The sequence below is a fragment of the Sebastes umbrosus genome, chromosome 20, assembly GCF_015220745.1.
Source record: "Sebastes umbrosus isolate fSebUmb1 chromosome 20, fSebUmb1.pri, whole genome shotgun sequence".
Lineage (NCBI taxonomy): Eukaryota > Metazoa > Chordata > Actinopteri > Perciformes > Sebastidae > Sebastes > Sebastes umbrosus.
The window spans coordinates 9,493,229-9,509,047 of record NC_051288.1 but is presented as its reverse complement, the minus strand read 5'-3'; the positions used below and the strand labels follow the sequence as shown (position 1 = coordinate 9,509,047).

The 15,819-nt window shown below is 41.2% G+C and overlaps 1 protein-coding gene across 5 annotated transcripts in view; it reads left to right on the top strand.

The window, feature by feature from the left end:
• Positions 1 to 15,819, top strand: part of grid2ipb (glutamate receptor, ionotropic, delta 2 (Grid2) interacting protein, b) — a 51,436-nt gene that overhangs the window by 9,480 nt on the left and 26,137 nt on the right. For all 5 annotated transcript variants that reach the window (XM_037755547.1, XM_037755545.1, XM_037755544.1 and 2 more), the window contains 3 exons: positions 300 to 454; positions 11,385 to 11,660; positions 15,691 to 15,776. In XM_037755547.1, coding sequence (XP_037611475.1) covers positions 300 to 454; positions 11,385 to 11,660; positions 15,691 to 15,776 — 517 coding nt within the window. The remainder of the gene's footprint in view (positions 1 to 299; positions 455 to 11,384; positions 11,661 to 15,690; positions 15,777 to 15,819) is intronic.

Here is a 15,819-nt window from a genome sequence, read left to right as displayed (position 1 = left end):
CATAAGTTTCTTGAAAAGAAGTTATTTAGCATGAAAAAAGCATTAAAAAATTAACTAAGTCAACTAAGACCAAAATTACCAATTAATCAATTTATATACAAATATATAAAGACGACAACAAACTCAAGTAATACATCCCTGAGTAAGGCTATATTCCCTTTTGAACTGCAGATGAAGTGTTGTTATGGCAACAATGTGGCACTGTGTAAACCTATGAGGTGACCCCGTTTTGTTATTTCACCGACTTGTGTTCTCAAACTCCTCCGAAGCCTCTAACATCGTTGTCCTTTCTTCGTCAGGTCGACCAGATTCTAGGCGACGAACCTGAAGTGAGAGAGAAACTCTTCACCGTGCTGAAGCACTACGCGGCCGAGAAGAGAGTCGAGTGGTTGGCCTCGGTCCTGCCTGACATCCTCACCACGGACGAGCATCGACAGCTCATCTCCAGCATCAGGTAAGAGCCAGGCGATTCAGTTTTCCATTGCCAGACGTAGTATAGAAGAAATTGCTGGTACAAAGTAGAGGAAAGAGTTGAAAGATGGCTGCGATGTTGTTTCTGGCCTGGCCTCTCTAATCCACCCTTTAAAACCATGTGGAAATTTAGCAAAGTGGCCAATCGTTGACCATAAAAAGCATTATCCTGGGCAGTCTGAGATGCATATAATGTAACCAAGACATCCCTTGTCTGAATATTGCCAGAGGACCCTTCATGCATGTAATCCCCCTCTGTCTCTCCCCATGTTTCATGTCATTCTGTGCTGCCAAACTGTCCATTAAAGCCAAGGACAGTTTGTGCTTCTGCAAAGCTTCCTGTGTTGTTCAGTTATTGTACCCCCCCACACACACACACATGTCATTTTCAGGTCTCAATGAAAAGTCAAATAATCTGCAGGGATTTAAGTCATAATGAGCTCCTAAACAAGCTTTTCCTGTTGCTCATTCTGCAGGATGGATTAGAGGGAGGGGGGTCTCAACCGCTGCCAGCCGTTTCAGAGCTACCGCTTTAGGTTTAGGTGGGTTCCATCTGCCACCCGGTGGGTAAATCCACAGTGACCCCTCTCCAAGTGTCATCAGTGTTAGTGAAAACTGACGTGGGTGGGGGGGGGGGGCCCAAAGCTAAGAGTTTTCAGCGGTAAATGAGGATTGGCAACGTGAAGCAGAATTCACAGCGTGAAGGTGTCTCTGATGATGAGCCACAGGCAGATTTAGATGAGTGCTCGCTTTGTGGAAAACATAATTTAATACCGGTGGCCATGCTGCTCTGTATCTGCTCAAAAAAAAAAAAAAACTGGAGCTACACCCAACAGGTTTTTTTTTTTGAAGATGTGTGTGGGATAACGCCAGATAACTAAATGTGAAAAAAACACTCAGGTATGTGGTGCCAAAAATGACCAGCACTGCCTTCCCTCTAAATCCCCCAGACAGTTTGTCCACAGATTGCACTTCACTTCCACAAGTAGAGCCAATCACTACGCTACTACACTGGCTCCCCTCCACTACTACACCGCTTTGAACTCTTTCTAGTGGTATTAATACACTGTAAGAAGGGTTTCCAGCAGTGCGAGGTCAGTGCGAGGTAGTTTCGTGACCTGAAATGATGTTGGATATTTCTACCTTAAATTGGCAACACTGACAACTACTCATTTGTATCCGTTCAAGGAAGGACACTCCTATTTTCACGAGCACCAATAATAACATTAATGCCATCTCTTTGTGGTTTTTCCATCCCCCCCACCCATCTCACAACTCTCCCTCTCTCTCTCCCTCTCTCTGAGTTTTTTTTTTTGTGTTTTCCTCTGATGGATTTTCTTCTCATTATTCCACTCAGCGCTCGGGCTGCTCTCTCCGTGTGGTGACCGTTTTCCCCTGACACTTGGTAAAGACAGCCTCCCGCACGCACCAAAGTCCCACCATATCTTTATATCCCCCCCTCAGAAAGGCAGCACCGAAGCAGTCTGCCATTGTGCTGCTCGATATTAGAGGGTGTAACTTAGTGGTTAGTTTATTGCTGAGCTATGGGTGACAGCTAGAACGATGAATTGTCTGGGGTGAGTACAGCTTTCCATTCTTTTTCAATTTATGCTTTTCTAAGGTTGATTTTTTTGAGAGAATTTGTGCAGCTTCTTTGGGTCTGCACCTGCAGTGTTTTTGCCATCGGTGTAATTATGTATGTGAAGCGGGAGGTGAGTGAATATTTAATGCAATCTGATACAGCGCAAGACGATGGGGCTGCTGATGATATCTGATGTTTTCAGCTCCTCTATTACCTAGATGTTTTTTAAGCTTTCTTCAAGGCGATTTCCAGGTTTAAATCTATAATTTATGAATTCAAGTAGTAGTGTTTTCACGTAGTTTGATGTGATGGGACCACACTAGGATGGACACAGTTGGCACTACAGAGGCATATTGCTATTGTGCCTGCCTCTTAAGTGAGTGAAGTCATTAGGTTGAGTGATGCTCTGCTTTTAGGATGTAATCTCTTGCCACGTGTTTGAGTGTGTGATTGTGTGATTGTGCATGCTTTTGAGCTGAATGTTGATTTTAAAGATTACATAAATATTCCTTTTTAAAAAAAACTACATCTGCTTGTATTGTACTGAGTATGTGACTGTATTCTCTGAAGGCACATTTGGCTGTTGTGTACCACATGATGTCTAACAGTAACTGGTGCAGGTCTATTTTTTAGTTAACTAACATCTTTATTACTGCAGTGATAGTTGTGCCCTATAATAATAAGAATAATAGTGATTGGAGGATGATCATTGTGAGTCTGAATGATCTGCATTTATCAGCTGGTCTTGACCCTACAGCGCATGCTGTGTGCACAAAGGCTTTCTTCTTCAATAGTGCCTATAATGATGGTGTTTAATTTTAACTGCGGGAGTCAGTGGAGCTTGTTTGCAACTACTGCTGAGCTGCTACGCTGCTCAAGATAGCTCACAAGTGCCTCGCAAACTGTTTTTATTAAAGCTGGGGTGATGAGCACAAACCGTGCTAAAGCCAGTACATTCATAAGGTGGAGTGGAACAAGTTGTCTCTGTTGGAAGAATTAGATGCTGCTTTATGTGACAACTTGTTCAGGCTGAAGGAAGAAGTAAAACCAGATTGCTTTTTTTGCAACGCTAGCGGCTCTAGGGATGGCAGTGGCGGTCAGATTGGTCCTTCACTGCGGTCCAGACCAGTGGTTCTCAAACTTTTTTCATTAATATACCCCTTTTGAAATATTTTTTCAGCCAGGTACCCCCTGACCAGTGGAAAACATTTTTTGGTAGAAAAAAATGTTTTTATTGCAGCAGTTGATAGTTTACAGCAGTTAATGATATGATATTGAGTATAAAACGGGGTTTATCAAGCTTACATTTATAATTTATTATTGAACATATTATAGTATAATAGACCATCATCTGTATATAAGTGGACGTAGTCACCGTGACGTCACCCAGTGGTTTGTGGACTGCTGTTTTGAAGCCTCAAGTTCAGCATTTCGGTAGTCGCCGTCTTGTTTTTTGCAACCAGAAGTGACACGAGAAGGTGGTGGAGGTACATCCGAACACTGAATAAGACATTTTTAGGCAACCAAAAAATGGTATAATTAACTTTCATGAACTGAAAACACACTGAGAAAGGTTTAAAGTTCTAAGAAGAAAAACACAGACAACTCACAGACCGGACAACGCCGTGGTAGCAACCTGTCAATCATAAGGTAGCCACGCCCTAAAGCATCCCCTGCTTTATGGTCTATTTGACTCTAAATGGGACCATCATTTACTAAATGAACATCATGCTGTATTGAAGAAGGCTTGAAACGAGCAATTGAGACCATAAACTCATGTTTACAATGTTTACTGAGGTAATTAATCAAGTGAGAAGTAGGCTCATTTTCTCATAGACTAATATACAATCAGACTTGGAGGTAGCCCACTGGTCCAGACTGATAGATCTTGACTACTGAATGGATTGCCATTACATTTTGTACAGTCATGATCCCAGAGGATGAATCCTACTGACTTTGGTTGATCCTTGGTTGACTTTTCATTTAGTGCCATCATGGGATTGACACATTTGACTTTTATTGAAATAAGTCGACAGCTATTGGATGGATTGCCAGGTGTGCATTGTGTTTTGTGCTGCTAAATGTAAATGTTAGCATGCTAAGTAACACTCCTTTTTATATTTCAGATTTTTTTTTTTCTTCAGCATATTGTCTGTTTCATTCTTTTTTAATCACATACATCATTAATCCAGTATGTTCATGTTTATTCAGTGGATCAGATATGGCTGACAAGTTCCTGGACACCGACCAGGCACCCCGGCGTCAGCGATGCTCACAAGGGATTTGTAATCATATAATTATCTTTTAATTCCACTGGCTTTATCCTTAAATGTGTGACCAACCACTGTGTGTTGGCAGTGTTTTAAGAGAAGCAGGACAAATGGATCGTATTAGACAGATTCTTTCCAACACAGTCTCCGATGCACCTCTCTCTCTCTCCGTGTGTGTTAAGACATGGCATTTTGCGCATTTAAGCCACATCAGGACACTGGGAGTGAAATGAGGTCTCCTCTTTGTAGTTTTCTGCTTGTCATTCTTCCCTGTTGAGAAATCCGTCCCTTCCTCCCTGCTTGCTTCCTCCTCCACAACCCTCCGTCAGATAATTATAGATCTCTGTTCTTTATAAACGAGGTCAAATCAGAGCACTCATTTTAGTTTCCAAGAGTTGACGGGGAAAACTTTTTGTGATGAGGTGGCTGTTTCAACAGATGGTTGTTCATGTCGAGGTGGATGAACATCTGCATTTATAAAAGCATAAAGCAGCAGTTACACACACACACACACACTTTCACAGACAGGTAGCTCATTGTATCTGTGTGTGAGACAGAGACATATAGTACTGTGATGTGAGCAGATGACAAATAGCAGGGAAGCAAAGATAGCAAACAGAGAGGGACTGTGTGGGTTGCAACACCTACATCACTACAGAACATGTATTTATATCTCAGGAGTCTGCTCATTGTAGCCAGTAGTCTGTGCTCAAGCAGTACTGTCTCAGGCTGCAGACACACATACATGAACGCCTCGAACCTGGTGACAGCAGGCTAAGAATATGTGGCCCTTATCTTTAACTCAACAGATTTGTTCCAAAAATGTGATACCCACCATTTTTTCTTAAAGTGGCAGCAACTCTAAATCTAGTCTTAGCATTAGATTAAAATAAATGGTATATGCCTTTCAAACAACATTCAGTTGGCCCCTTCCCAACGGCTCAACAAGGTTTACAGTGCTCACCAGCGGGTGAAAGCCAACACCAGATTCACTCTCGTTTTGGCACGAACTTTGTCCACTTGGTGTTTCTCGCCTCGCTATATTTGTGTTGTTTTTTTTCAGCGCTGTGTCCGTCATTTTCGTAGCTTCCTCTAGGATGCATGCTTAAGATCTGGCACGTGGTCGTTATGTTCATGCCAAGAAATATCCTGAATACAGCAAAACGAGGGCAGGGTCTCTTTGCAGATACAAACACCGCCAGACACTTCTAGTGGGTCATAAATCATGATTGAGAGGGATTATATTTGTCTATACATTGTTTTTTTAGGAAATTCCTACTCATTGTGCCTTTTTAAAGGGATAGTTGTTACTTGGGATGTGACAGTGAGGACATTTTCCCACCGGCTGATAAACTTCTGACAACACCGGGATTACCGATTACACCAGACATTTTCCAAGAAAAGATGACGGTCAATATGTGCAGCGCGCTTACTTTGCTCTTTAACGTCGGGTGGCTGGGTGTCTGGCCTCTCCTTTCGCTGCGAGGCGTATATATATATATATATATATATACATATTCAGTTTGATATTAATTTACTCTTTAGAGGGGCATTCCAGTGATTTTAAAAATTGCACTTCCATAAAGTTATGGGGCTTATGAGAGGCTGATTTAAAAAAAGAAATGTCGACATGAAGAGTCGTGCTCCTCATGACAATTAAACTGATCTTACTGTGTAAAAATGTTAAAGTGCCCCTCGTACGTATTTAATTGGCTCCTTTAATCATATTGCAACACACTGGAGCTGCTGTGAGCCATGACAACTCAGGGAAAATACACATAATTCAAGCAGCAGGTGAGGGAAAACTAATGTCAAAACAAAGTGCAGTGCTGGTCTTTTGTCTTTATCTGTTGTTGTGGTGCTGAATGGAGAGCTCCTGTAAAGAGGGTATAGCAGCATGCATTGTCACCTCGGTGTATTTTGTGATATTACCACTGGGGGGCCCAAAGTCAGAAATGTCTAAATGTCTGTCTACAGTATATTCTGTATTGTTTTGAGATGTGGAATATTAGACTTTTTTACTCAATAGATTTGTAATGTAGCATCTCCTGTGTATGATTACCTTCAGCATATAATGAAAGTAGACTTGCATCTGATTCAGTTTGTAATATGGACCACAGTCCATCATCTATGGAGATTTCTGACCTTTGGGCATTATCTACGTTCATCTCATAAAGAGATTAGTTTGATAAAATAGGAAACTATCATTCAAGGTCAAAACAAAGTGATGTGAAAATCAGTATCGGCCTAAAATAGACTTTGTTCAGAATTGTTCAGGCTCTAAGTACATCCTTACTATCTCTATAGGCCTTTCTGTTCAGCTAATAAAGAGGGAAGATGAGCTCTTCATACAGGCGAGAGGTGTTAATAACAGAAGCTGTGACCTTTAAGTTCCACATGTGAGTGAGACTTCATTATACGCCACACGGTAGGATCCTCACCGGGCTGGAGGCGTCCTATATTTACCTGAATACCTTTTAATGAAACTCTGGATAATGAAATGAGCAGTGAACAGGCCTCATGTTTGCTGTGAAGTGTTTTCTCTTTGTCTCTCTCCATCTCTGTGCCATAAGTGTGCCCTAATTGCTTAATTTAGCCGTCAAAGTTGTTTTTATGCAGCTTAATTAGCTTCTTGAGGACACGCACAGTGGTAGCTGCTTGTCTCTCTATTGTCTCTATCAGCGTTTGTGGCTAATTACTCCACTGGTGCCTGTTTTTCACAGACCGGCCGCGCTACACCCGGTCTGCTTATGGCTCATTCATCTGATCAGAACACAACAGACTGGTGTAGGTGGGAATCAAAACAGTTTGTGCAAATCTGTGTCGGGGCTCTCCGCTCTCAGTTGGATGTTAATGCCACTGTGATTTAACAAACGCGGAATCAAACACTTAACTTCTCACTCGCTTGATGTGTCAGCTGGGATTTTGGTTCTCTTTAATTCAAATTAACCAGTGCAGTGTAAATTTTTTTACATTTCATTTAGGCCTGGTTTGAAAAAGACAAGGTGTTCGTATATTGAACTCGCTGTAAGTTCTTGTTGTCCCCTTTTTTATGAGAACATTTTGTTTTAATAAATCCTCCAAAATTAGGTGATTTTTTTTCTTTTCTACTTCTTTTAAAGGAAAGGTGTGTAACATTTCATGGTTATCTATAGGCAGAAATGGATTACGTTATTATTTAGTATGTTTTCTTTAGTGTATAATCACCTGAAAATACAAATCATTGTGTCTTTGTTACTTTCGAATGAGACGTTTATATCTACATATGGAGCAGATCCTCTTAACGGAGCTGGCCGCCATGTTTCTACAGTAGCCCAGAACAGACAAACCAAACACTGTCTCTAGATAGAGCCATTGGCGTATTCCCGATAGCCACCGTAGTTCTCCGACACGCTTGGCACACGGGAGAAGTTCAATAAAGTCTCAGTTGGTTGCAATCTGTAACCTCACCGTTGGATGCCACCAGATCCTACACACTGCACCTTTAAAGGGCTATTTTAATGGGCTTAAAGGAGTAGTTTGACATTTTGGGAAATATGCTTTTTTCCTTTCTTGCCGAGAGTTAGATGAGAAGATTGATACCACTCTTGTGCAGTATATGTACGGTAAATATGAAGCTACAGACAGAAGTTAGTTTAGCTTATTAAACGGCTTTGTTGAATACTTGATTGTGATTGGTTAATCACAGCGTTTTACAGTTTGTTATTTCTTTATAGCAGACCGTTGCTATGTATAACAGACCGTTGCTATGGACACAGTTCTGAACTCGGAGGACCATTTTTGTGTCAAATTATTGATTTCTTAAGTAAGTAGCGGTGTATTAAGCAGAATAATGTGCAGCTAGCCAACAGGACGATGCGGAACCCTACGCGATGCGGAGGTTTATTTCACAACAACGATCGGCTCGCTGTACATTATCCCTTACTTAGCGTATAAAGACTCAGAAACAACCCTGTCCGAAGGGAACAAAATCTACCTACCAGCAACTGGACCATGCCAAGCTATATATAAGGAAACATTAGTTAAATAGCGAGAGTCCAGCCTCTCTCCAGGAGTGTGGTTGGATGGATGGATGTCAGCTCAGCAAAAGATCAGTGATTGAATTATGGGAGATTTTTCATATTTCATAAAACTTTTAAACTCCTTTGACTAGATTATTGCAGTGAAAAGATAAAAAGTAGACTGAGGGCATTAAGCCTGGTGTTATTCTTTAAAGGATCCCAGTGATTTAATAATCCACTTCCATGATATTTGGGTGGCTTGTGAGTGACAGATGAAAAAACGATTGGTGAAAATAGAAGCAGCAGAGACAGAGACATCCTGACTTTTAGTAGGATAGTAAGCCACTAGCTGTTTCCAGTCTTTATGCTAAGATAAGATAACCAGCACTGGTGGTAGCTGCATATTTACCGTACAGACACTCATCTAACTCTTGTCAAGTGAGCGAAAGAGCAAATGTCAAACTTTGACATTAAAGCAAATGATATGAAAGAAGTTCAGGTTAAAGGTAAATAGCTGCTTGCCTTCTCATTCGCTGTCTATCATCAGTCTGTGATAGTAAAGACTCACTACTCCAAGGATCCTATCATATCTTCATCTACAATGCAAGATTGTCTATTGACTATGCTACTGACTACAAAACAAATTTCCCAGAAGAAATGCAGTTACATCTCTATTTGTGCCCACCATGAAAACTGGTGAACTTTTCCTTTAAGGTTAGACTTAGCCTTAGAACAAATTACTGTCCGAGGGGTAGAGTGTGAATATCCTCACAGGTAAAGTTATAAAAACTGTGTGTGCTGGCATGTGTGGGTGGTTGCCTTGTCTCTTTGCAGCAGTTCTAATCTCTTGAATGAAATGTTCTCTGTTGTCCTTGTGTGTGGGGGGACGTCTCATTTTGTTTTGTTCTCATAGTACTGTAGGCACTGGTGTTTGGTAAACAGCCAGACCTCAATATGAAACCGCACGTACAGTCCACTCTTATAACCCCTCTTTGACATTTTGCTAGTTTATTGTGCCACAAAATGCATGTTTTGGTCCGTTTACTGGGCTTGGTATCGAACCACAATCATTTTTTATGTACTGACCAGAATGTATCCGTAACACAAACAATTTCAAGTCTGATTTCTAGTCTTGTTTACATATTCTTTAATCAGATAGTTTGTATTTAAAATAATAACTTTGCTGATTTGAAACAGTTTTATTCTGGTAAATTTCTCGCATGACTGCTCGTGTTTTTAGACAGAATTTAACATTAGAAACTTGATTTTATTGTTTAATACAAAAAGTGTTTAGCACCATGACTGGAAACATAACCCCCTGTAAAACCATAACGTCATTTTTATACTTGAGTTTTTACATAGATTAAATAAACAAGACATATTAGTGAGCTTTAGGGTTTGTTACTGTCGGACACAGCCAGGCTAGCTGTTTCCCTGTGTTTCTAGCCTTTATGCCAACTGTCTCTTGGCTGTAGCTTCATATTTAGCAGACAGACATGAGGGAGGTATCAATCTTTGGAGAGATTGTCAAGAAAGCCAAGGGGGGTCTAATGAAAGATTTTATGAAGTTGCATCATGGGAATTGTAGGATCCTGTATTTTTGAAGCTTGACCCATACTATGGTCTAAAAGTCAGCATATCTCGGCCTCTGCTGTACCAATTTGGACCATTTCATTTTTAAATGTGTCTCTCGCAAGTCCCCTAACTTTATGGAAGTGCAATACTAAATCTCTGGACTACCCCTTTAAGAAAAGATAAGACATTAGAGTGCTGCAGTAATGAGACCTAAAACCTGGAAATGAGTTACCATTTTAGCACTTCCAGTTCCCTCGTCTCGAAGTCAATGGGTTTATTGAATTAGTTTTTGGTTTGATGCTTTAAATAAGATCTGTGGTTAACACAAGCTTAAGAAGAACACTGGTCCGCCTTTAGTTTAGTGGTGGTGACGTGAAGTCACATGACCACGATGTAGTTCGTTTACAGCCTAACGTTAGCTTTTTACTTCTGCCGATTGCATTTCACGCTTCAAAAATCATAAAAGTGGTGTTAATTTGTGAATATTATCTTGCTGAACAAAATGTGCAAGTCTCATAAATGTTTGTTTGCCACAGAGCTTATTTTCCTGCAATAATCCAAAACCCAATGGAACAATCCCATTGGGTTTTTGTTGAGGGAACCGGTGCGATGCTTACTTCCTAGTTGGCCTACAGACAGTATGTCATCCCAGCAGCACTCACATCTAAATGGAATGATTTAATTTAATTAAATCCTATCCACCTACGGAGTGCTGCTTTTGATTATCTTAATTGTGCTTGTCTTTGACCTCATAAAGCCCCAAACAATGTTGGGCGTTGAGTGTCTTTGTCAAAAACGGTAAGGTCTAAGGTCAATAAGATGATGACAGCTTCCTGCTCTACGCTTACACTGACAGAGTGACATGGAGGTGAAGCGTGGACGGAAGTGTAGGAGGGCGTGAGAGTGAGAATGACATACTGTGTAGATGGAGAGAGAGAGAGAGAGAGATAGCAGGAGGAGAAATCCCATGCTCGCTCACTCCCACACCTTTTTTCTCGTGCTGTATTCTGGCTCTGGTACTGCACGCTGCTGCAGTGAGACTCCAGCAAGCAGCGAGTGACGCCAAGATTTTCCTCACTGTCTCTCTCCTCAGAGAAAGATCTTTTCTCTCTGGCTTCTTGATCGGCTTCTCTTTTATTCTCGTCTCTGGGGACAGCAGTCACTTCCAAGGGGGAAAGACCCCTCACCTTTTTTCTTTGAGTCTTTGAAGGAGGGAGCCTGTTGATTTGAATTAGTTTGGACTTGGATTGTGAAGAATACCGCGTTTGAGTTGATCATCACTTTTTAATCTTTGCTCCTGCTGGGTGTTTGATTTGCTGCTGTTATTTCACTGGAAATCCAAGGTTTTTGGTTCTGGACTCAAAATGGATCTGTGATGTAGATCCTACTCTTTTTCTTTTTTCTCTGAGGCAACTGTTGTGGACCAAAAAAAAAATTAACATCGCCCCCCCTTTATTTCCCCTCACATGCCACCATGTTCGCCAGAATCTTCATTCCCAAGAAGCACCGGCAGCGCTTCGACGAGGCCGTGTCCCAGAACGTGATCAACCGGCTCTGCCGCAGTAAGAGCATCAGCGAGCCGCATGGCAGGATCCGGCGCAGTCGGAGCGAGGATCACTCCGATCGCCACCACGGGTCCAAACGGGCCAGCTCGGTGCCCAGAGATGGAGAACCCGGGGGGAGGGAGACGGAGAGAGAGAGGGGCTTAAGGAAGTCCGTGTCTGGGATACCCGCACATCCCCCCATCGGACCCAATCAGAGGTGAGCACACATCTATGAGATGTTGTTGTTATGATGCTGAGTCTCTTTGGCTCCTATTTAAGTGTTGGTTACTGTTGGAAACCAGGCTACCAACAGGTTCAACACATAATGCAGCAGCCAAAGATTGATTAATTATTCAGACATTTACAGGCAGGATGTTGTGAAAATGTATCTGAAACAGAGGACAGTGCGTCTCTTTTTCCTTCCTTGCTGTTTTCCTGTCATCTCCAGATTCTTCCATCCCTAAAGTCTCGTCATGAAGATTACAAATCCCCAAATCTGTGTATATGAGAAGGTGTTTTTACACCCTACAATATAAGTTAGAAAGTGCTCAGGCGCAAAAATACCCTTGTCTCCTTAAAAACATGAAACTACCCTCTACTTGTGTGTATCTCCTCATCTATTCAGCATGTTAATCCTGCACTGTTGCAGAGCCCCCTGACCGTTCAACCTCCACCCACGAACATGCCGATTACACGACCATGTCCAATTAATAACACCACAGTGGACTTGAGTGTAGGATTACAGAGGTGGGCAGTGCACTCCCACACTCCCACACAAGCTAACCAACTAAATCCCCGTCTCCAATCCACATGGGAGTGAAAAATGTGTGGCAGAATATGTCAAGTGTGATCTTATTGGCAGGTCACACAACAATAGGAGGCGAGCTGATTGTGTTAAATGGAGGAGGTTACGTCATGCGGTGTAAGTGGCACAGTCACAATAAGAAGTTGTGCCGCATGCTGCCTGCCTGGTGCCTTCCCTGAACTGAATAATACCACTCGAGAGCGTTGTGTAACACTGTTGTGTCTTCACAGTAACAAACTAGACACATAGATAGAGTGACACAGATAGAGATAGTGATAAATAACTAAACAAAGATAAAGAGGTTAAAAGATAAAGATTGACAGATACATAAAATAAGGATAGATAGATAGATAGATCATAACATTTACTCATTTTCAAAATAGTGGTATAACATTTTTTGAATGAATCCACCCCCAGATGTGTTTAAAGTGGTGTTTTACTGGGTGGTCATTTACTATAGTGTGTTTACAAAATGGACCATTGATACAGATACTCAAAATCAATCACTGTAGATTGGCAATTGTGGCCAACATCGGAGCTGCTGCACAATGAGCCAGTGGTTTCATTAAAGGTGCTATTGATGAAATTGATAACATTCAGCCACTGGACGTTGCAGTCTCTCTCCCCCGTTCTATTGCATTCACTTCACAACAAGTGGTTGCCAGGCACTTACCATCAATTTTCCACACTAACTGGCAACTTGATCGCCGACGACCCAGAGATACCACATGATAACAACGTTGTTTAAGTGCGAACCAAACGTCTTCCACAGAGATAAACAAAACATTCTTTTTGGACCCGACCAAAATTTTTAAAATCATTAATTCACAATCATAATTTTCTTTAAGAAAAGCCATACTTTTATTCGGCACTTTTTCTAAAAGCTCTGTGGATGTATTAGTTTTTGAAAAAATATTCGTCATTAAGACCTTTTAAGTAGTGACTAATTCATTTGAAATCATGTAAAAGTAAAAAGTGCAGCTAGTGTCGAATGATGGGAATCAGGAGAGGCCTTGAGCAGCCTCTCAGTGTGTTCAAGGCTCACACACACACACACACACACGCCACATGCAGCGCCCAATGCGCCCATCTGCATTTAGCTCGTCTTACATAACAGCCAGTAACCGCGGCTATCAAAGAACAGATTCGTCTCTTTTCTTTCCCTTCCCTTCGTCCTGTTTTTTTTTTGTCTTCCCCCCCTGTTTACATATCAAGGCAGTGTTGCCTTGAGTCGTTTCCATGGCAACGCACTGGCGGATAGACACCACAAGTGTCTCATCTTTGATGCATCGGGAGGTTCGTCCACCGGGGTTAATGAGAGCAAAGCACCACCATCAGCAGAATGCCAAAGCTTTTTTTTTTTCTATGTCAAGTGTCTCCCAGAGAATAAAATGCACAGAAACATGTGTGGAGTGATATATGGAGTCCAGGCTGCACCAGTTGGGATTGTTATGTATTAAAAGAAAAAGCCTAAAGTTGGATTGCAGTAAAGATGAGCGTCATGCCCCCGCGTCAGACGCCCACCTACAGGAAGTGACAAATGGAAACCAAAGTGAGGCTCAAACAGACTTGTAAACAGCAGTGTGTGAATCCGCCATCAGCCAGAGGCAGCTGGGCTCCCCGTCCATTCACAGTTAAATGATGTCACAGTTAATGCTGAAACCATTCATGACAACAATTGGAATAACTGATTAATTGTCTCTGGCTCCAGCTTCTAAAATGTCTTTGTTTTTTATGATTCGAGCATTCTGAATATCTTTAGGTTTTGGACTGTTAGTCGGACAAATCCAGCAATTTGAAGACATTTTGATTGGCATTTTCACTCTTTTTTGACGTTTTATTGGTCAAACGATTTCTCCCCCCAAAAAAGTAGTATGATTTTTAGGGCTGTCAAAGTTAACTGCAATAACGCGTTAACGCAAATTTGTTTTAACGCCACTAATTTCTTTAACGCATTAACGAAACTTGCGATTTTTAGGTTGTAGCGGGCTCAGAGTTAAAGCTAAATTGAAGATACTGCTATCATATGAAACTACAAAACCTAAGGAATCTATTGGTACCAACCATGTTCTCTAAATAACGCTCCAAACTTGCGCTAAATTTTGGCGAGGAAATACTTTTTAAAGGGGTCCCTTGAACCTCTGACCTCAAGATATGTGAATGAAAATGGGTTCTATGGGTACCCACGAGTCTCCCCTTTACAGACATGCCCACATTATGATAATCTCATGCAGTTTGGGGCAAGTCATAGTCAAGTCAGCACACTGACACACTGACAGCTGTTGCTGCCTGTTGGGCTGCAGTTTGCCATGTTATGATTTCAGTATATTTAATTTTTATGCTAAATGCAGTACCTGTGAGGGTTTCTGGACAATATGTATAATATATACATACATTTGCATAAAGCAAGCATAATTGCCCACTCCCATGTTGATAAGAGTATTAAATACTTGACAAATCTCCCTTTAAGGTACATTTTGAACAGGTAAGAAATGTGCGATTAATCACCATTAAATATTTGAATCGATTGACAGCCTTAATGATTTTACAAAACTAAAAGAAATCTGCAAAACTTTTGGTAATAATGCTGCAGTTCGTAACTTTGAGCAAATATCAAACTCACTTTCACTTTTTATAAAACTTTGCAACCCGGCTGCCGTGTTAAAAACAGTTTAGCCAAAACCAAGCACCGGCCGGAGCACATTTTCTCATTTTACAGCTAAACAGTAAACTACAAGATGTTTATTTTTTTATTTTTTCTATTTAGTGAAGCTAGATAAGACGGGTGATATTTGACAAGACAAAAAATACATAAATAAATAAATAAGATACATCGGGTGACATGACAGGATTAACAGGACGGGGCAATTTGAACGAAATGAGACAAATAATGGCTGTTGGTGGAGGGAGGGATGTGTGTTTAGAAGAAGTTTCTGATATTTGAGGAGAGAAATAGGCATTACAGTAACAGAATATTGATTCACATTTGATCAGCGCTGCCTAGTTTGACCGTTTGATTGAAGCTCACAAGCTTAGCGAGCAGTGATTGACAGCTACTAAGAGGCTCCTCGGCTCCGATTGGTTGTTTTTGTCCGGGCGCGGTGAAATATTGCAAACGCCATTAGGAGCACTAGGAGGACACAGAGGAACAATATATTTTTTCACAGATTATCAGTCTAATGAACTACTGTCAGGATATAGTGACGGTTTTATGAAAATATTTTTTTATCATATTTGCTCAAAGTTACCAACTGTAGCTTTAATGCCGCAAAAAACAGACTTCATGATATTGTGTGTCAGCTAGAGTTAAAAAAATTGTTTTTATATATATATAATGAAATTTTGCTCTCAACTGTTTTATGTCATTGATATAATAAATCAAGAATTATTTTGACTCTGTGTGTAAATCTTCTGTTTCATCTCACTTCCTGCCGTTCCTCAGGATCGTTCGTGTCTACCGGGGGAAGAAGAGCTTTGGCTTCACGCTGCGAGGTCACGCCCCCGTCTGCATCGACTCCGTTATCTCAGGTACCACTTCTATCTTAAAACCCGTACAGTTACCGTCCTGATA